Raw genomic sequence first — 21775 nt, forward strand, 5'->3', positions numbered from 1 at the left:
GATCAAGTATTAAACTGCATAATGTGCCGGGTTAAATCACATCATCTGGTATACGCTGTGGTTATCATGTTTTAATCTTGGTCTAATCGATTCAACATGTTGTATTCCTTTTAAGCTTTGATGTAATTTATTGATGCGGTTCTCAATGTCGTAACACCTGTCATTTTTCTGTAATATTTTTAGAACAAGACGATTGTTATTCATACCCGAGGGTATAGCTGATATAGTTTTCAAGTAATTAAGCTTAGCTTGGTGCTAAACGCTGGTCATGTTATGTTGCCTTACTTCCATCCAAAAATATTCCAGCGGTAACCGGTAATCGAACCCGATACTTGGCGATCGCAAGTAAATAGATTACAAGAGTTATTTCCCCTCGAATTTAATGAAAATAATATGGGCAGGATTTAAATATGAATTCTACCTTAGCACACTATTGACGATTAAATCAAAAGATGGTGGTTATTAAAATAAAATTCCTCATTAACAATTTTATTATTGCTTGTTATTATTCACATAATACAAAATAAACTATGCACAAGTTTAAGACCACTGTTATTCTATTTTAGACTTCATAAAATATTCAGAACTAAAACTTACTGCAATTCACAACTCTTGTGTTGAACAAAGCTTCGCATCGACTAAGAAACATTCGTATAATCTGAAGTGGTGTGACATTGTCGACACGGTTCGAAACAGCTCGCAGCAATCATTCACACAAAATTCATGGGAGGCACATGCAGAAACAATACAGGCCATTGCAAACATTTCTGAACCCGACGCCCGGCGCGCTGCTCAACTACAAATGTTTCACAGTCGATACAATGCTTCATGTAACTTGTATCATTTACAGGTGAAATTAATATACAATAGCAGCAGTCTCCCGTCAACTAACTGTGATGTGCTCACGGCATTAAAATTATTATTACATTCATGGCCGAATATCCTACATTTACCTCTTCTACGTTAAAAGATACTGTACATCAGCAGGAATATCCTTGATTCATATTAAATATATTTACACTTTAAATACTTATGTACTTCTCTCATTTGCCAATAGCTTTTATATTGATAAAATTATGGTACAGACAACCAACTTATGTGTTATATCATTCTAATAGACCAAAAAATAGATTACTCAAAATTATAAAAATAACCTAAATGACATTTAGCGGGATTTCCCATAAAACAATTACATACATAATGTCATGGTTAATAAAGATAATAACAAATTGACATATAATATTATATTTCAACTATCCATATTTGATGATAATAATGACTATAATATTATTACTGTTGGATACATGGTAAAATGAGAAAATAACCCTCTATGTATACAGTATTCATTATATAATAAAAATAAAGAATTACAAATGATTGAGGCTTGATTATAATCAAGTTACATGGAGTAGGTACCTGATTTTTTCTAAAACAAAAATATTTGAGGTAATAGATCATAAAATTGTATTGTCACTACTACAGATAAGCATGGATTCAAAATCATAAATTAGATCAACGATTTCATATTTAAGCACAAAATTCAAAAGATACTCCCAGCATCAACACCTTTGAATATAAGAAAATCATAAGCTAAGTCATATAAAACTAACGGAAGAACTGCGGTATTTAAGACAGTTGTACATTTAAAATAAGCTAATTGCTAACACGTCATAGTGTTTATATTCAAGTACAGGCAAAATCATATTAAATTATTTAAAAACATTTTAACTGTCTGCAGTTTTATTCTTTTCCATTATGCTTGTGAAATGGTTGCAAAGATAGATTCCCAACATCTATAATGCTGCTATAATCCGTTTATAAAAAACAGGTATAAATGTACAAATAAGAAAGATACCGACTGAAGAACAGAAGTAAATAATATCAAATACGAGTGTTTGGAGTGATTAAAAATAATTTTAACAGTTTATTTATAGATATTTGACCAAAAAATAAGTTTCCAAAGATACTCCTTTTAGACATTTGTGATGAGATGATGTATGAAAATGTATTAAACATTCTAAAGACGATTACACTAAAATTTACATTAATAATTTCTTTTTTTTCACAAGCTATGAAATCATACCTTCTATAGTACATTTGGATGTGTAAATCAATTCATAAAACGGGGAATACACTATATGTACATACCCATGGGCAAGATATACTTGCCGGATCTCGCCACTATAGGTTTGTGCGATGTTAGGTTGTGTCGTAGTGTGTAGAAACGTCGCGTACCCGTGAGCATGTCTTTCTAGTGAATTCCCCGCTTAACACGGCAAATGACGAGCGCCAACAAGACAGCAACTGTATTATAATTCTGCTTATATACTATAAAGCACTAACATCAAAGATTTATCTGTTGCCATCATTTTAAATTTGAATTGAAGATCTTTACAGCAAGTACGAAAAGTAAAATACCTTTTGGATTAAGGGAAAACAGTTCGTAAGCGAATCAAACCGTTTTGCTCATTAAAAAAGAAAGTGAGAACATACTCTCTTTTCTGAAAAAGACCATGTAGGCATACATATTACATACCTCTGTGGTTGATTACTAATGATTGCACAATGTGATGTAGTTGCAAACAGGTATAAAATTTCTTATCTTATAGCATAACATGAAAGCACTAGATATTGATGAACTTTATCATATTGCGTCTGCGTATAATTTGAAACTGACGCAGGGTTTACCTGTCGTGTAATTGTAATTTATTTTGTATTCACAAATAGGTAAGATTCACAAATTTTACCATGATACTAACATGTATCTAATAATCAGCTCATTATAAACTATACAAATATATCCAGTCCATGGACAAGTTAAGGCTTTGATCAATAATTAATTTAAGATTATTTGGTTAAGGTTGGCTAATGATAGAAACCTATATAATTTGTAATAATTTTTAAATTTCGAAACATGATAAAATCAATAACACAATAATATGGGAACATAAATATTGTGCTGATTTTAGACCTTCTTTTAAAAGTAAAAACGATTTTAGTCACTTTACCAATAACCAAGACGAATCTTAAGTTCATTATCTATTACAACATTTATTATTTTACGATCAACATCATGGTTTGATTTAAAGAATGACTGAAACATACCAGGTTTTGCATTAGCTATTATCATTGGCTCCAAAGATATCACTTGACTCTTCCTACACATCTCTTTCTTTCCTTTAATGTGATCAAACTATTACATGTACAATGGTACCAGATATATAGTCATAATTTGTTTAAAAATACATATTTAAACAGACTGTATATGATACAAACAAAAAGCTGCATGAACAGTTCACAACCATGCACATACCTGGAGCCAACAGTATCTGTGTATAATCTCAGTTCACTATATGCTACACATATTTACACAACTTATATCATACATTTAATATTAATATTAAAAAATCTCCAAAAGTTAAAAAATTGACAAACACATTTAACACCCTTATACTTAACAAAGCGTATGGATTCATCATATTTACAAGTACACAAAGATAACGCGCGTAATGTTACATGCAAACTAGGGCACCAAAATAATAAGTACATTATCAATGTATAATATAGTGAAACTAAGATCTTCTAATAACTTGTCTTACAAACAGTATTACTATGGACGTAACACGACAATGTCTAATGCATGCCTTTAATAACACAGTGTGTAAAACATCTATCACTGGATCTGATGTGTAATACATTCAATATTGAATACAATACACTCATCTTTAGGTCACCATTTTCATAAGGCGGAGAATATTTATTGACTTATCTAATAAGTATTTACAATATGCACAGAGATTAAAGCGACACGCGTAACAGGCATCAAAAACTTCGTGGGCGACATTTATTATTGCTTACATTTGGAGTTTTGTATCCATTTAGGTCCTACCAATTATTTGCTTTAACAGATATGCGCAATGACAGGAACACATGTTATATATTCCATATACAAGATTTATTATATCTTAGAATTACTTTAAAAATAAATAAAATGACAATCATAACAGACTAGACATAACAGGACCGTCTGCTATTTTAATAATAACATTTATCATTCTTTCTGTGGAGTTACTAGCAATCAGTATTAAATATTGATTTAAAGTTAAATTAAAATCGATTTTAAGTCTTCAATACATTTAGTTTCTTAATTTTATGTAACTACCCAACATGAGATCTTTCTTAGTAAGACTACCGACAGACCAATTCTTAAAAGTTTAAAATAGACAGACCAACTTGATGCCTAAGCCTAATAAAACACTTATGTTCATAATACAAAGTGTCCATTTTGTTTTTGATGAAGTGAAATAAATACTTGTGATGTTACCAGGGGGATTGACTGATTGACTCAGATGGGTGGCAGGAGCAGCGGACATGAGGGTGTGGCGAACCGCTATGGTTTAAACTTCACTAGAGGTATGTTCTTAGAATGCAGGCACTTATCACACACCCATTCTGCATACACTTCTGCAGTCAGCAACTGGAATGCTGGCTCTGTCAGCCCAGTGCAGCCCCTGAAATGTTAACACACCAATATTATAATCTATTAAGACCTCTAGGCTCTCTATTATTCAGGCTCTTATTAATTGTATTTCAATATTATGTTTTCATTGATTTATATTTTCCTTTTTCTATAATACTGTTGCAAATAGTTTTTATTTGTTTATAGCAGTTAATTACTGACAGGTCAGTAATTTAGGAAGGACGTGAGATTTTACAATTAATGCTCTATAATCTATGCCACTAAAATTCACATTGATCTTAAATGATGGAACAAGCAGAAGTCTATTTTTTTAAAAGGGTAATAAATATGAATGAAAACTTACCTATGAAACCAAAAGTTGCATCCTGATTCACACAGTATAGCTTGATCATTATCATGTACTTCCTTGTGACACACTCCACATGGGTATATAGGTGGAGCATTAGGGTTCTGGGGATTGAACACCATTGGTTGGTCAGGTGGATAAACTTTACCAGCACTAACTGGCATTGGTTTAGGGCCAAACATACCCATATTTTGACCCATTGGCCCTACACCTTGCCCTCCAGGACCACCCATGGCCATTCCACTCATTCCTGCTAATGGCCCACAGCTACCCATATTACCAGGACCAGGACCCATACCCATAGGACCATTTCCTCCCATACCCATAGGACCACCATGACCCATATGATTGCTGGAATATGGTGGACCAGGCCCCATAGAACTCATAGGTCCATTGCCACCCATTGGACCACTTCCCATTCCTGAAGGCATTGGACTTCCATGTCTCATTGGTCCACAGTGGCCAGGACCCATACCACCACCTTGCATTGGATTAGATGACATTATAGAATTACTAGGACCCATAGAACCATTTGAGCAGCTGGGTCCCATAGGCCCATTCATACGGGGAACATTCATGCCAGGTCCTCCACCACCCATAGGACCATTCATAGGTCCATTCATTGATCCAGCACCAATAGGACTATGCATAGGTGGCCCCATAGGGCTGTTACTCATATGGCTTCCTGCCATTGATCCCATATTCATAGGGCTTCCCATAGGTCCTGATGACATTGGTGAACCCATAGGCATAGAGTTCATAGGGCTCATAGGACTACCCATTGACCTTGATGTGGGGCCCATACCCGGTCCCATACTATGATTGCTCATACCCATATTAGGACCACCCATTGGAGATAAACCACTCATATGTCCCATAGGGCTCATATTGCCCATTGGGCTGATCCCACTTCTTGGAGGCATTTGTTGACTCATTGGGCTCATACTGTGGGATAGTGGACTCATGTGTCTCATTGGTGGGCCTCCCATACCATGCATAGGTCCCATCATTCCCATAGGGCCGTTTTGACTCATCATTGAACCATTCTGACTCATCATTGGACCATTATGTGATACTGTAGAAGGAGAGTCATCAAAGGGGTTTGATGCAACAATAGTATCTCCATATCCTGTCAAAGGGGGAGGTAGCAGATCTTGTGCTGTTGGAGGTGGTTGTGGTGGTGTTAATGCATTGTTGGCATTTGAAGTTTTCCTTCGTTTTTTAGGATTGCTCGGCGCTGGTGCCGGCGGTGTTGGTGTGTCCATCGGTGGCTTGAAGTCTGGAGGCCCTAGTCCTGGACCTGGCAGCCTGTAGGATGGCATTCCAGCCAAATTGTGACTCATTCTGATACTATTCAGTTTCAGCTCTAACAACCATTATGATAAATTCTTAACATAAATATTCTAGAAAATGGATTTACACATAAGGCACCGCATTGTCACGAGAAAGCGCAATAACGTGCCGGAAGACTGGTTGTGTCTATTTCTGTAACAAAAAATATAACGAGTTATTATAATTTCACTGTTTACACACATAAAATATTAACGTTATTCAATATAACCAGTGTGGCAAAATTTCATTAATAGCCAAATTTTTGTTGACGATGGTTACGAACCAAGACTTGACACTAACGTAAGTAACCTGCCAATAATAAACGTATAAAACCCCATTTCAGATATAGATTACATTCATCTCACTTATTAGTCGTGGTATATGTAAAAAAACAACAATATAAAACTTACTGCATTATCAATTTAGCATCGGAATTAGAGATTATTTTTTTTTGTCTTCATGAAATCCAAGGCAGGCGTGCAACATATGACAAAATTCTAAAAGTAATTCACTTTTTTAGTCCAGTTATGATTATTCGTAGAAGCTTTTCTGTTTTCTTAATAATTTAACACAAACGAAGTTCACTTATAACGATATTTAGTAATGCATCAAAAGCATTTTTATTTACGACTCACAGTGTCCCAAACAACACACGCCACATTCACGATGTACTTTCATGAAGAAATTCTCACCAGATGGCGCTTTCGTCGGCCATTTAATTTTTTTGCGTCGGCAAAGGTCATTCGTGATTTAACTATGTCATTTTATTGATAATCAATACCTACGAAGCGTAGGTATCAGGCCATGATTATATTTAGAGTTTAATTTAGTTAGGTATATATTTTATACACGCTGCTCAATAAATACAAAAAAAATAACGAGCTTCATTGCATTGTACCTACCTATGTGAAATTCTTATTAAAAACTATTTTGTCATAATAACATATAAATGACTCATAATTTTACATATTTTTTTATTGAAACTACAAATTAAATTACAGGTACCTAATTTTGGTTTAGATTATTAGAAATGTGAACACAAATTAAATATTATGGTCCGCTTTATTATTGTAGCCCATAATTTTAAGTATTGTACACGTGCACAAAGGTTATGAAAAACAAATAGCTAGTGAATAAGTAATGTGCTAAATAATTCTTAAGTCTTCAATTGTTTTTGCCTTTATGTAAAATGACATGAAGTATTTTGTTTTATAAAATATTTTTTTATAATAAAAAAAATAAAGATTGGTTCATTACTTCATTTCACACAGTCTGACTGTCAGACGTCTGTCAAAGTAATGTCATTATTGTCAGATGTCATGTATTATTAAGTCGAAAGTGGTTGAGGTTATAAATTAATTTACTGTAACTTATTTTAGTTACATTTTAAAAATAAATGATCAGAAATGGCGTTGAATAGATTATTCGCTAGTTTAACTATAGCTCCAACTTTAACTAGGAGGTCCATACACGTGGCTGCTATAAATTTATCTAGCCACCCCAATATTGTGAAACCGAAGCCTGGTTTAGGCAAAAGCTACAGGCGAATTGTACATTTCCCTGATCAATATACGGTTAAGCCATTGAACGTTACCAATCTCGCAGGAAGAGATCCGGAGTCCGGTAAATAAATGTTATTTTGATTTAAGGCACACTACTCTACGCATTCAGATACTTTTGATTTCGGTCATTTTTTTATTGCGTTTTGTATTTTTTTATTGAATAGACTTATCAACGGTATTGTGTTATAAATAACAATGCATTATTATTTACAGGTCGAATTGTAGCTAAAGGTATTGGAGGTGGCATCAAGCATAAATATCATTGGATTGATTGGCTTAGAACAGGACCTACTGAGGGACCACCCCAGGAAGAAAAAGTTATACAGGTAGACATAAGACATACTTTTCGCTAGGTAAATGGATTAATGCATAAATTATTAAAAATCTAGCTGTGTGCATTTTCTATATTATTTATTATTTCAAAGTCATTCTAATACAATTTTTATGTTTAGGTGTTGGAAGATGGCTGTAGAACTGCCCACATAGCCCTTGTAGCTGTTGGTGACAAACTTAAATACATTTTAGCCACTGAGAATATGAAAGCTGGTGATATTATCAGAAGCTCCCGTGAACTGCCTAGGATACCAGGTATGTTATAATTGTGTAATTAAATATTACAAACAGGAATTGAATTACTAAAACGAAACTTGCATTTCAAAGTAAAATTCTATAGTTAAGTCAGATTGTGAAAAAAAAAACTTAAGTTTCACATTTATAGTACCTGCACTAAAATGTCAGGGTAAATATTGTGTGTCAACATAAATTCCGTATTTTGTTATATTTTTTTTTTATAATGCTCCTTAGAAGTAACCACTAAAGAGTCAGGGTAATTCATGAACCTTGCTCAATGTTGATAACAAACTTTATTTTCTACAATTTCTTTTCCAGTGAGAGCAAATGAAGGTGATGCCTACTTATTAGGTGCCTTACCAGCTGGCACATTAGTTCACAGTATTGAGAAAGTTCCAGGTAAGAGATGACAAACAATTGAGAACTTTATTTGTACCATTAAATAATGTCCTCTGGTCTTCTGAATGCCTGAACGAGTAGGCAGTGACGGATCAGATGTCTTTTATTACCAAGTGTAAATATCCAGCATAAAATGTGTGTTATTTTCTCAGGCACCTACTATGAGCTGCTACTGTAAAAATATCCATTATAGCCATAACTTGCCTATACTGACTTATTGGCCATCATCACACCTCCACATTGTCTTGATTACACCAAAACCTTGATCTGCCATCCATAGAATATGCATGGATTTAAGTTAATCTTCTGTTATAATATTTTACAGGAGAGGGAGGGCTTTATATACATGCTGCTGGAACATTTGGAACTATTTTGAGGAAACAAGATGACAGAGTTATTGTCCAAATGCCATCTAAGAGATTATTTAGTTTGGACCAAAGATGTATGGCTGTTGTAGGTGTGTATAACTTTTCAGTGAAGTCTATCTTGAAGTCAAATTGATTTGACTCATAGGTTTCAAACCTTTTATGCAGTGCCCCACTTTTCATACTGGTTATACCTTTCGCCTTTTATGCTTCGCTCCAGCGCCGATTTGAGTGCAGTACCACCTTAATATATATAATTCTAAAATGGGTATTAATAAATAAATAACAAATCTAATTTATTTGTACAATTTTTAGGTCGCCTGTCAAACGCCATACACTCCAGTACTCCGATAGGTTCGCCACAGCGTAACAGATGGCTCGGAAACAGACCACGATCAGGCCTGTGGCAAAGAAAGACTGGTAAACATGGAAGGAAGATCAAACCTCCCAAACCAGTAAAGGAAATTCAGGCCGCCAAACCAAAGTCACTACCAGCCATTCAAATGACTATGCATCCTTAATTCATTATTTTTAATGAGACGTAGAATAAAGTTATATTAGATAAATTTGGAATATTTTATTTGATTATACAAGTTTTCACAACAATTAAAGCTGTTTTTCTTTTGCTTCAAGCACTATCAAATTGATTTAAGATTTGTAAATGACCTCATAATATTATTAAAGACTTATCACAGCTAATAATGTAAAGTAATCTAAAATCTTTTAGAACATTAATTTTCTTCGTCATCATCTGTGAGCGTGAGAACCTGGAAAAGAAATATTTTCTATTAAGTATATCTACTATAATATTTTTCCACTAAAACTTTCAAGTAATCAGACTTTAAAGTAATTTGAAGGTTGCAGCAGACTCGGATCGGAAAAGGATCGTCACCGCTTCGTCTTTCCCTTAGACCTCTAATAGCATAGTCATCCACGTTACGTAAGCGTATCGGAAGCGACTCTGACGACTATCGCTTTCCGACCCGATGCATCTGCTTCTTGCCTCAATTTCTATTGGAGAGAATTTGGAAGAGGGTGTTTATAAACTTACTTCAGACATTTCCGCGTGCAATCGCCACTGAGATAATCCAGTAACATCATCCAAATATTTACCTCCACTATTAAAAACATTCAGCAAGAACTGTATATCCTCCTTCATATAATTGTTATACACAATAACAGAGCATGCTATGCACTGATTGAACTTAGGGAATGTTGGTAATATGGTTTGGTAGGAATGCAGAAAGCCTCTAATGGCGTGAGGTACTGGACCTAGAACACCTTCCAAATCTGGTATGTTTTCAGTCTCATCTGATAGATTGTATGGGGCTGGGGCATGCTCTCTGGAAACAAATGTTGAAATAGTGTTAATTATGGTTACAATTATTATACTTAAGTAGGTAAGTAAAAAACATATTGTAGGTACCTATGTAATTGACAATTTGAAACCTTTAGATCAAGAAGCCTAAAAACCATTAAACAAATAGTTGAAAGCGGAAGTCGCGAGTTAGTACAGACTATACTAAGGGTCTTTTAATAATGTGTGTGATATAATTATGATACCTCAGTGGATGCTGTAGAAGAGCCACAAGCACTTCGGCAGCTAAAGCACCGGCCATCGCAGCAACACCAGGTCGCGTTACCGTACATTGTTGATCTAACGTGCGGTCTTGTAAAGACTGAAACAATTTACACACGTTACTGATTGTCTTGCTTCTTTCAACCGAGAAATCATCTAATCAGTTCTATTGCTTTTTATATTATTAGTTACATTTTTGGCATAAAAATGTTTTTCATTGAATTTGACAATGGTTTTCACAGAATTTCTGCCCTATTAAATCAGGGTCTTCAGGGCCAATGTAGAGTTAAGAATATAACACTGCTTTAACAACTGTTTTAGAAGACCTCATTCAGTTATTTATTCATGGTAATTTCGCACATAGGAAAAAAAACATAGACTCATGAAGTAGATAAAACTTACATTTCCAGGTACAGTAACATCATTGCAGAAGTAACATCCCAGGTTGTCTCCCGCCACCCATTTAGCGTCTATAAATACGGAGCCAGCCTTAGACGATGTATCATGAGCGCCGTGTCGCATTACCACGTAACTGTCGAATCCTAGCGCTGCATTTATCACTATCTGTTGAAAGAATATAAGACTAGTATCACTCCGAGCCAAGTTTTGCGAAATGTTAGGAAATATTCTGAAATAGAAATTGGTTTCTTTTGTAAAGACGGTTGCCAAGCCGGTGACATCGTGGGTTCAATTTTGGCAAAAAATAATAATATACAATACAGAAAGTGGTTTCTGTTAGTGCAGTTTTACCTTATGTAGAAAATTTTCGCGGCACAAATTATATCATCGTTAATGAAATGAATAAAATAAATCGGGCTTAAATGATTTATGTGTAGTAACAGTATAATTAGAATGATAATAGAAATAGAGACTGTTCTAACCTTTTTATAATAGGTCCCTAAAACTGTAGGCAGCCAACGAGCTTCTCTGGTGTCCAGCAAAAGGAATATAACGTCATGTTCTTTGATAGCCTCTGTGATGACCTTGATGTTTGTTATAGTCTCCTCCATCAGAGCTTCACCTATTGGATGACCAGGCATTGGAATGTGAGCCACTATGCCTTTAGTTACCTGGAAAATGAGCATAGCAAGCATACTGAAAGATTTTTCTTGGTATAGGTTTGGTTCTAAAGGACATGGGCATTAACAAATATAAATGCGAAAGACTGTTACGCTTTAACAGTCGAACCACAGAACCATATCTAAAGTAGACTGACTTACCCTCGGTTAAGTTTAGATAAACTACAGCTAAATGTACCTCAGAAACCAGGGATAAGACTAAGAGAGCAAGTCAACGATTAGGTTAAATGTCCAGTTAAATGGATAGACTGAGCGCTTCAGTAACTGGTTTTATTTTCTAAATTTATCAATTATTAATACTATATTAGCCAGCTACTTACCACAGAAGGGAGAATCCGTCTTAAGTTGTCAGCTGCTGCCTCAGCCTTCATTCTTCCTCCATTCAGACAATCTTCATGAGTGAATAGAACTTGTCGCGTTGGATTAGAATACGATACCTTGCCGTTGTCTACAAACGTAATATGACGAAAACCCCAAGCCTAGAACAATTGTCTGTTGTAATAAACAATACACAAAAACAACATACGCGCGAAAATATAATCGTTGACTTAAGGGAGGATACGGCTGGCGACAGTATACCTCTGATAGCAGCATTAAATTGCAACCATAATATACATATATTCAATTCCTAATTCCTAATACTGCCTTTCAATATTTGGAATCAAAGAGGTCACATACATGAATATACAGTACATTTAGATATAGTCTGAACGTTTTAGGAAACCTTTACTATCTACTTATATCTAAATCTTATTCATATACAATGTTCTCACCAATAAATCCCGAGCGACGTGGCAGCCAAGTGTCCCAGCTCCCAACAACAAACATTTTGTTTGTTTCATCACATCCACATCTATATCAGGCACCAATCTCCACTTCATAAGTTTTATATTTAGATCCGCCGACGTATCAGCCAGTCTGCAAAATAATTGTGTTATGATTTGCAGTGCTTGATAATGTGAAAGTGTGCAAACATTTAATAGGTGAAAAAATACCATATTTTTGTTATTGAAATACTATGAGATGAAGTAAATAAACCTGATAGAACATATTGGTTTTACCATCCCTTATAGTATATGCAACATACAAGAAACGGATCGGGAGCTAGTAGCTATTTTACTCACATTACTGGGTCTAGTGATGCAGACATATTGGCAAGCTTTGGTCCAAAGTTACCTTTGTCATTTCTTTCCCACCCAACCCAACCAGCTGATTCAGTTTTTTGGATTTCCTAAAGGCAAAAAAAATATTTAAGAACAGAAGTATTACTATAACCAACCAGTGTTAAACAAATGCAATTCAAAATACATACCTTAGGTATCCTTACAGAAAAAATACGACTATTAGCTACTCCACCGGAAACATTGCATCTTAAACCTATGAACTTAATATCAGATCCAGATAAACTGGGACAATAGTCCAATAAAGCTGCTATGAATACTCTCAGGGGCCAGCCTGGATTGCTGCCATTACTGGGATCTTGGAACACAAAGTATAAATTATTCTTGTTCATGTTTGCTACACCTGGTAACACATTGCTCAAGGTATTAACAGTCAGTGAATCATTGTTGATAGTAAGTGCGAAGAAACATTTCTGTGCATTTTCCAGTAGTTTGTAGCCTTGCGCTAAATCTTCTAGTTGCTTGTTACTCAAAGCATTTGTTATATTAGCACTCTTCTCTGTTACATGTACTACAGGCTGGCTAGGTGCGGGAAAGGCAAACCAGTAGTAGTAATGGTATTTCTTGAGATCCTGAAAAAGTAAGTCCTATTGTATTTGACAGGCAATAAGAAAAATAGTGTCAAGAGTGTACTGTGACTAAGCAGTTAAGATTGTGTGATATTAGGAAACCTAATATTACCCAAAAATAAGTGCATATTGTTTATTGGCAAAGTTTAAACTTACTATAACACATTTTAAAAAATACAGTACTTACAGCAAACGAAAATATGAAAAAGTTTAGCAAAGAACTGGGATTATTTATCCAGTTCTTTTCCTTCAAGTTCTCCCATATTGTTTTACCAATGGTATTCAGCAAAGAAGCCTTATCTATGGACTTGAACTCCTCTATTGTGTTCTTGTTTATTATTGTGCCTTTTACATTTGTGTACAGTTGTTCTACTTCAGGGACTCTGCAAAAGGTAGCATATAATTTACCTATCCAAAGTAAAAAAAAAAAACAACAATTGAATGAAAATATTTTATGGAGTTTCTTAAAAAACTGCATTTTTTTATTGCTTTAGCATGATTAGGCTAGTCTAGCTATGAGTCTCATCATTTATTAAACATCATTACCCTGTTGTTAGTCTTTTTTATTTACACAGCCGTAATATAATAAATTATTAATATTCCGGCAGTTGGTAGAAAGCAGGTAGATTGTTTACTTTTGAATGATTGTTAAGTATATCAATGTACTTACTTATTAAATGATGTGCCATCAACTTCGAACACTGCTCCGATATCATCACGGGGAGTATACCGTCCGAAGACTTGTTTCGAAGTCTCGTTCAGTTTGTCGACGTTGAGTTTCATCTCAGTTAAAGAGTGCCAGAAAGAAGGATGCACAAACGACATAAATGGAACATATTGAATTATTTCAACTTGATCTTCTGAAGCTGACATTGTAGCAAAATTACTAGTACGTATCACAATAAAATAACCGGTCAGCTCAGCTGCAGTTCAATACAAAACCCGAATTATTGAACTCTTGCTTATCATTTGTCTGTCAATGTCACTGTCAGATAGTGTCAATTTTGACAGTTGCGTTACTGATAACGCAACATTATTTGAAAGCAAATGTACTCAATTACACTCAATTTCAGTTTAAAGAATTATTCGGCACAAACGTCCTCAGATGGAATGGATGGATTTGACTTGTTTTATGCACAGGTACTTCATCTTTTAATTTTGATCTGCATATGTAAATATGTAACTGGCAATAGAGACGAGCTTAAACATAAATATACCAATGAGTAAAAGTTTTTGAAAACATCGCAACTGTTCGCATTCCAAATTGTGTACATGTCACTATATTATTGTGTCAATGGATTACCTTATTTGCTAATTACTGGATTTACATATTAAATTTAATAATAATAAGCAAAGTTCTATGTGAAACTTTTTATTTGGTGATTATATTCAAAATTATTGTGAGAAAATCAGTACCTATTTGTGTAGGTAAGTATTTTATTTTTTATTTAATGTATAGGTACATACAACAAACAGAGCTAGAGATCCCTTTTTCCTCTGAAATAACATATTAAAGTATTGTTTCGTACATGAATTTACCACATTGACTTATGCTGTCACTGCCTAATAATGCTTTTCCTAGTTAGCAACACTGAAACGGATATTACGTTATTTAACTTCACCACTGCTGTAAAAATAGGTACCCGCATATTTTGTCGGGGGTCCAGTCAGTGAAGTAGGTAGATGACTGTAGTTAATGGCCCGTTTTTTTCGGTTGGTCGGTCCAGGACCATTTCAGGACCTGAGGGTTAATTCAAATGCACATTGGACTCTTTCACTCTTTGGCAATAAGTCTAAGATAATCTCTACATTACAGCAGTCTGATTTCAGTTAGATGCCAAATTATGTATCAGAATCCTGGACCTAGTGTTATCCTTGAACAGATTTTTTGCTGTAACCATTGTTCATGCTAAATGTATCTAGCAATAATTCTTATTATAGTTTTTCAGGTGCTGACTTTCCTTGAACTTATCCCATACATTTAAATTAGAACTGCTTCTAAATGACTGGAATAATGTGACACAGGCATAATTTTGTAGGTATGTATCTCCTTACTTATTTAAGGTATGAATTTTCCTACGTCGAGAGGCGTCTCAGTCACATATTATTATTAGCTACTACCACCAACTTCATCCGCAGTTTGTCGGGATAAACTATCTGTGACCGAACGAAACGAACGTATTAAAACCGTTAAGTAGTTTTAGCGTGATTCAGTAACAAATATCAAAATTAATTTTCGCATTTGTAATTAGTAAGATAGTAGGATTTTATAGTCTTGTGATCATACATTTTTTAAGGATGTAAACAATGGTGCATGTTTCTGCAAAAGATACATCTACACTTTTCGTAAGATAAGGTACATACACATCATCTAAAACTCTTGTTTCAGTTTTGAAGTGATTTTCAAACGAAATGCTTTGAACTGAAAACTGTCATGGCAATCACTTCATATGATGTAACTTGCGATAAAGTTGGAATTAACAATTCGTCCAACAGCTCAAAATGGAGTTCTGGTAGCCGTATGCTTAAAGTTAATTTTCCAACAGACGGGAGCTTATCTAGTGCTACGTCCAGAAGTGAGAAAAGTAAAGCAAAAAAACATGAACCTAAATCTCCGTATCTAACAGGAGATAGAGTACAACTTCTTTCAAGAGTAACAGAGAAAAGATTCGTCCATAAGAAGACAATGGACTACGTGTCTTCGTTTCCGTTAGCTGTCAATATTTACAAGGCCAATTCTGATGAGTTGAAATCTTTAAAACGAGCTAATAAGAAAACTAAAAAATCTGTATTAACTCTACCAAATAAACCAACTCCTGTGCTCCAAATATGTACAGCAAGTGACATGAATGACTCTGAATATTACAGTCAAACAACTGACGTACGAAAGCCACGAATAAAAAAGCGTACGGCAATTAAGAACGTAAGAAAACCTCCTGGAAACAATAAATCTTTTGAGTTTTACGATAGAGACGCGCAATATTGCTCTCAATTAAATATTAATTTAGACAGCAGTTCTACGGATTTAATAAAAAATCATAAGGGTGATGGCAAAAGGATAAGTAGTTATCCTAAAAAGAAAAGTTTTAAGACTCCATGTTCACCTGCAAGGAAGGAATTAGAAGAAGATGATACAAAACCTCATGATGTATGGACTATGCTTAGAAGCATGAATAGGTTTCAGTTTAATACTTCACCTCCAATGTCTGAAGAGAGTCTTGCAGCTCTTAAAAAGAACAAATCTCCTAAGAAACGTATAAGTCGCAAGGATACACGGTAATGCGGTTTCATTCATTACATTCTTTCTAGTTTAAAACGAGTTTATAGCACATTGGTGCCTCGTTCCGTAAACAGCAGTTGTGGTTATTAGAAATATTAAATTATTATTTGCTGTAGCATTGAAAATATTGTGATAGCACCCGCAAATAACGAATTTCCTTAAAACTTTTTTTTTTATTTCTTTTACATTCTAGCGTAATTGAAACTTGTCGAACTGAAGAAATTGCCTATATATCGAGTTACAATGTCGATGAAAGCACTCATAGTTTAACGCAGTCGTCCAGTTTTGATCGAGTTACAGTTATCAACAAACAGGATGAGTTCAGTAAAATATGTAAACAATTTGAGGAAGGGTTTCTTAAAACAAGTTTTCTACATGATCCAAATCTAAAAAATCGTGCTGATGGAAAAAATAAACAAAAGAAAAAAGTTAAAAAAGTGAATACTGCTCCCAATAATGCGCCGAAAGAAAACTACGCAGGGCCATTGCAGATAAAACATAACGATTTGATTTCAAAAACTCAAAAAGGCCAGAAATGCTATCAAAATCATAGTAGCGATGAAAATCGTGATGACTTATCTGTATCAAATATTGATGATTCAAAAGTCCTAGCTGATTCTGAGCTTACTTCTGTTTGTAGTAATACAAATAAAAGCATAGTAGATTGCGGCTCGGATCCTATTAAAGATTTCTTCACCTACTCTGACAATTCAAAGTCAAGCAAAGCTGAGATTGCTGTCAATGAGGCCAAGTTAAAAGGTAAATATTTTACTTATATTCTTCTATTCCCTATTGAAAAATGAAAATGAAAAAACGTTTATTAAAAATACACAAAATTAAAACATTATTATAACTTCTATCTTACAACTACTGAGATCATTTTGCGTATTGCAAGGTTACATAGTTGGTGACGTTCCGTGGTCCCCACACTAGGCAAGCCTGTATCGTGGGGTCCCATGACAGTGTATATCCCATAGTAATATCTCCAGCACTACACAATTAAGTTAAATAAAATAAAATTTATTTTGTTATTGCTACAGACAAGAATTGCAAAAATAAAATATTTAAGTAACAAAAAATGAAAAAAAAAAACATTATGTTAATAATAAGGCTTAAATAACACATTTAACATCTCACAAAATAAATATAAAAAAATATATGTATGTGTATATATATATAGAATATATATTCACAATGTTTATTAATAAAGGCGTACCATTTTCAGAGAAAAAATCGCGTGAGCCATCTCCTAATGGACGAATGCCCCTGATGAAGGGAATATCGGGGATGATTTTCGGTAAAGAAAGCCAAATATCAAACCCAGCAGCAATCAGACGCACTGAAATGCAGAGAAGGAAACCTCGTTTAGTTACCACAATGCCCAGTGCATGTATGATGCCAAAATTAACACATGCTGAAATTAAGAGGAGGCTTGCTTCAATGCGGTTTCCAATAGTTATTTTAGGGAAAGATCAGGTTAGCTCTTCAATAGAAGTTCAAAACTATGACCCTCCCCAATTTGATGGTTTAGACAAACAAATATGGCCTTTCATGTTAGAATGGCAAGGAATTAAACAAAATATTCCAAAGACTGTCATACCTCAAAAGAACACAGCAGAAGCAAAGAAAAATGAAGTAGCTAAGAAGTTTAATACCCCTACTCCAGATGTTACTTCTAGCAAATTGAAGAAGAATAATAATGAAGTAATTAATAGGCAACCAAATTGTAAAAATAAAAAATCCACCAGCCACGATTCTGACACATTACACACAAAGAACAAAATAGAACATAGAAGATTACCTATTCCTGCTGAAACGAATAGTAAACCAAATAAAAAGCAGAAGTCGATTATTAATTTGAAAGATAAAATGTTAAATTTATTATACAAGAAGATATCTGAAAAAAGCATAGATAGTTATGAAGGCCCTCAAAATAAATCAAGCAAGTTCAAAATTAGTGCACCGAACAAAGTTGATGCTTCCACAGAAACATGCAATGCGATGCTCAAGGATGTTAGCAAGCCCACTAAGCTCAGGAGCCCAGGGAGATCACCATCGAGAAAAACAAAACGCAGTGGAACTGGATACCCATGGGCAAAAGCTAAATGGGCAAGCGATTTTATAGAGAATGTAATAAGGAAAATTAAAAATGGGGTTTATTACAGTCAAGATCACAAAAGTACTAAACGTAAGTAAATCTACCATTATTTATCAAATCATTTTCGAACTGGTATCTGAAAATCATTAATACAAACTTTGTCCGCAGGTGTAATGGAGACATCAATACAAACAGATCTAACTTCAGACCAGGAGGACACTAATTACGATGTTTTTGATTTCTCTCCTAAAGTGACAATTACGAAAAAGCACCAAGATAACTGTAAAGCTATACCAGGGTTTGATAACTGCCTACCAGGATTAGAAATAAAAACACTAAATATGAACCAAATAGCTGTGAAACATTGCGTGACCAACGTTATGATGCAATTTGATGTTACTGTTCCCGCAGATACCAACCAAACCGCGATGAGTCCAAAAACGTCATCGTCTTTAATTCCAGTTGAAATAACCGAGAGTTATACCAAAATATTTAAATGTAAAACTACAATTTTGAATGCCATGTTACCTGCTGAACTTTGCAGCTTAATACCCAAGCTCATGAATTTGATTGACCCACAACAAAAAATTGCAGTGCGCCCAGCTTATTGTCCAGGAATAGTTGCGACTGCATCACATTTATCTACAATCAGTGAAATGTCGCGCAATGAAGTGACTACTACCGAGTCGATAAGATTGCTTCCCTTTGTTTCATCAGTTCATAATTATATGTCACCTGCTATTAAGCAAATATTGCGGGGCATGTTTGCAAAGACACAGATTATATCAAAGGAGAGGTGTGTGGTCGCAAAGACCATCCCAGTAATAAACAGTTTTGACTTCGTTTTGATAATAGACTTGTTACCGAAAGTAACCATCCAACATGACATAATGTACACTCAAAAGATTGAGTTATTTATACCAGTAATTGCAGATATGGTAAACAATAATACAGCTCCATACCAATCCAATTATTTATTGACTGACCTAATAAATAATCAAGGCTGTACTTGCACATCATTAGAACTTTACACAAACAGAAATAAAAAAATATCAACTCTATTTGAACCTTATAATTTCGCAACTTCTATCAGAAATGTCTTAAATAGTCAAACAATACATTTAAATCGCATGTTATTTGCGTTTCTTAACGTTTTGAAAATACAATATGACGGTAACATAATCAACTTCAACATGAACATACAGGCCAATAACGGAGTAAAGAAAAGTGTTTCTCTCACTATAAAACACTTAAAAATTGATTCTGTCAAGGACGAAGAAGCTTGTGAAGGAGAGTTCGGGCTGATAAATAAATCACTTGAATTTGAACATGAGTCATCTAATAATTACAATCTTTTATGTAAAGGACAACAATCCGAAACGGAGATTACAGCAAACAACAAAAGCAAAAGAAAAGGTTTTTACAGAATAAACAGAAAATGTAAATCGACGACTACCATATCAACTATGGAGAAATATAATAATACACCACTAAATCAGATTCAAAATTTGGACGACTTTTTCCACTTGCTAGGATCAAAAAAAATACTTGCCAGTGTGTTTGATGGCTACTCCGCTAAAAAGATATTATCATCTCTTGTACAGGTGTGTACCAGCACTAACATTATTATTAGTGTGTAAGTTTCTATGGTCCCTTATGTTGCGTCCCCAGGCTAGCCGGCTAGCTAGCAGCTAGCCCAGGTTCGATCATAAGTTTGTCATTGTTACATGAAAATAGTTATCAGTTTGGTACGTATCGGAAAAATCCTCCCAGTTGCCTTCCCAAAGGACAATGCCAGGGGAACACCGGTGACTTTTTTCTTACGTTGTCACCCATACTGGAAATGTAGGTACTATGTTAAACAGACTTATTTCGTAAATTGCAGATGAAGAATTGGATATCAGATATAAATTCAAGACAAGCCCTACTCATTTTGCTGCTAACAAATAAAAAAGATACACCGAATTTAGTACGATTCAGACCAATACTTTTGCAAGGAATCGCAGTTAACAGAATAACTCGTTCAACAGAGTTGGATATGGAAATAGAAGTTATAGAAAGGGAACATTTTAACAAATTGTCAGAGGTAACTTATTCAAAATATTACTTTAGTCTATGGAACACTATTAATCATTTTAAAAGGAGTACCCCAAGGAGGTACTTTGTAACCACGTTAGCCAAAATGAGTTTTTCAAAGTTCTTTTTATTTTATTCTTTTTTCTTTAATATTCTGTAATCATAATTACTTTTGGAACAGTACGAAGGAATTTCATACTTGCCGGGATCTTTAGAGGAACATGATCAACTTTTGGAGGAGTTGTGCTGGATTGCAAAAACAACTGTAAGATTTTTTTTACAAAACCTTTTCCGTACAATAAAGACACTGGTTGTATTGATTAGGATGTTTTCACACTAGTCTACGTTATAACAACCTAAATAAAAACCTGCTTACCTTCAACTTCACAGGCCTCTGATTACCAAAGACCATTTGATGACTCTTCAGAAAATCTTCTGAAATCGTTACTGGAGAAACGGAAGAAACTGAATCCCTCATATCTCCGTGTAATGGCGCGATACGTTGGTTTGGGACTGCTAAAATCACCGATAAAAAAGTAAAATTAAATTATTAGATAGTTTTATTTAACCGCAATAAATTTGTTTGTTTTTTATGAATATTATGAGTGCTGGTTTATATAATAATTTTATTTATAACAAACTTGTGTTTTATTTTATTGCAATAGGTTACTACTTACGTTTGAGCAGTCAGTGGTGTGGGATAAAAGCGATTCTATACAAACATCAAATCACGGCTTTTTTTCATGGGGATAGGCCGAGATCAAAAAAGGCCACTTGATACGATTATTTTCAAACTTCTCTTGCTTCACTCTAATCAACATATCTTATTATTCAGGACCGAAGGTTATGAGTACTTCTA

General features: G+C 34.5%; 4 protein-coding genes across 7 annotated transcripts; 2 read left to right on the forward strand and 2 right to left on the reverse strand.

Moving 5' to 3' along the window:
- Positions 1 to 459: 459 nt before the first annotated feature.
- Positions 460 to 6836, reverse strand: pygo (pygopus family PHD finger). The gene is made up of 3 exons (XM_076123501.1): positions 6569 to 6836; positions 4824 to 6311; positions 460 to 4511 (listed from the first exon to the last, which is right to left on the reverse strand). Exons 2-3 carry the CDS (start codon positions 6167 to 6169, stop codon positions 4391 to 4393), a joined length of 1467 nt encoding a protein of 488 aa, XP_075979616.1. The 5' UTR covers positions 6170 to 6311; positions 6569 to 6836; the 3' UTR covers positions 460 to 4390.
- A 622-nt stretch (positions 6837 to 7458) lies between these two features.
- Positions 7459 to 9665, forward strand: mRpL2 (mitochondrial ribosomal protein L2). Its single transcript, XM_076123405.1, has 6 exons — positions 7459 to 7781; positions 7934 to 8046; positions 8173 to 8308; positions 8609 to 8689; positions 9015 to 9146; positions 9370 to 9665. Exons 1-6 carry the CDS (start codon positions 7565 to 7567, stop codon positions 9573 to 9575), a joined length of 885 nt encoding a protein of 294 aa, XP_075979520.1. The 5' UTR covers positions 7459 to 7564; the 3' UTR covers positions 9576 to 9665.
- Positions 9384 to 14435, reverse strand: Atg7 (Autophagy-related 7). Its single transcript, XM_076123404.1, has 11 exons — positions 14133 to 14435; positions 13650 to 13845; positions 13025 to 13465; positions 12837 to 12943; positions 12486 to 12630; positions 12033 to 12191; positions 11515 to 11703; positions 11036 to 11197; positions 10618 to 10733; positions 10106 to 10397; positions 9384 to 9821 (listed from the first exon to the last, which is right to left on the reverse strand). The coding sequence occupies exons 1-11, from the start codon at positions 14333 to 14335 to the stop codon at positions 9786 to 9788; spliced, it is 2046 nt and encodes a 681-aa protein (XP_075979519.1). The 5' UTR covers positions 14336 to 14435; the 3' UTR covers positions 9384 to 9785.
- Positions 14436 to 14728: 293 nt separating this feature from the next.
- On the forward strand, positions 14729 to 21550 carry LOC142978982 (uncharacterized). 4 transcript variants are annotated; one of them, XM_076123648.1, is made up of 9 exons: positions 14729 to 14890; positions 15404 to 15501; positions 15852 to 16738; positions 16936 to 17501; positions 17968 to 18930; positions 19009 to 20444; positions 20726 to 20926; positions 21098 to 21181; positions 21307 to 21550. In XM_076123648.1, the coding sequence occupies exons 3-9, from the start codon at positions 15897 to 15899 to the stop codon at positions 21454 to 21456; spliced, it is 4242 nt and encodes a 1413-aa protein (XP_075979763.1). In that variant the 5' UTR covers positions 14729 to 14890; positions 15404 to 15501; positions 15852 to 15896; the 3' UTR covers positions 21457 to 21550. The 4 variants fall into 4 exon arrangements, with proteins under 4 accessions (XP_075979763.1, XP_075979760.1, XP_075979762.1 ...); XM_076123645.1 differs by lacking the exon at positions 21098 to 21181; XM_076123647.1 differs by lacking the exon at positions 21098 to 21181 and having other exon boundaries at positions 17383 to 17501.
- Positions 21551 to 21775: the final 225 nt, after the last annotated feature.

The sequence above is a fragment of the Anticarsia gemmatalis genome, chromosome 15 (assembly GCF_050436995.1).
Source record: "Anticarsia gemmatalis isolate Benzon Research Colony breed Stoneville strain chromosome 15, ilAntGemm2 primary, whole genome shotgun sequence".
NCBI lineage: Eukaryota > Metazoa > Arthropoda > Insecta > Lepidoptera > Erebidae > Anticarsia > Anticarsia gemmatalis.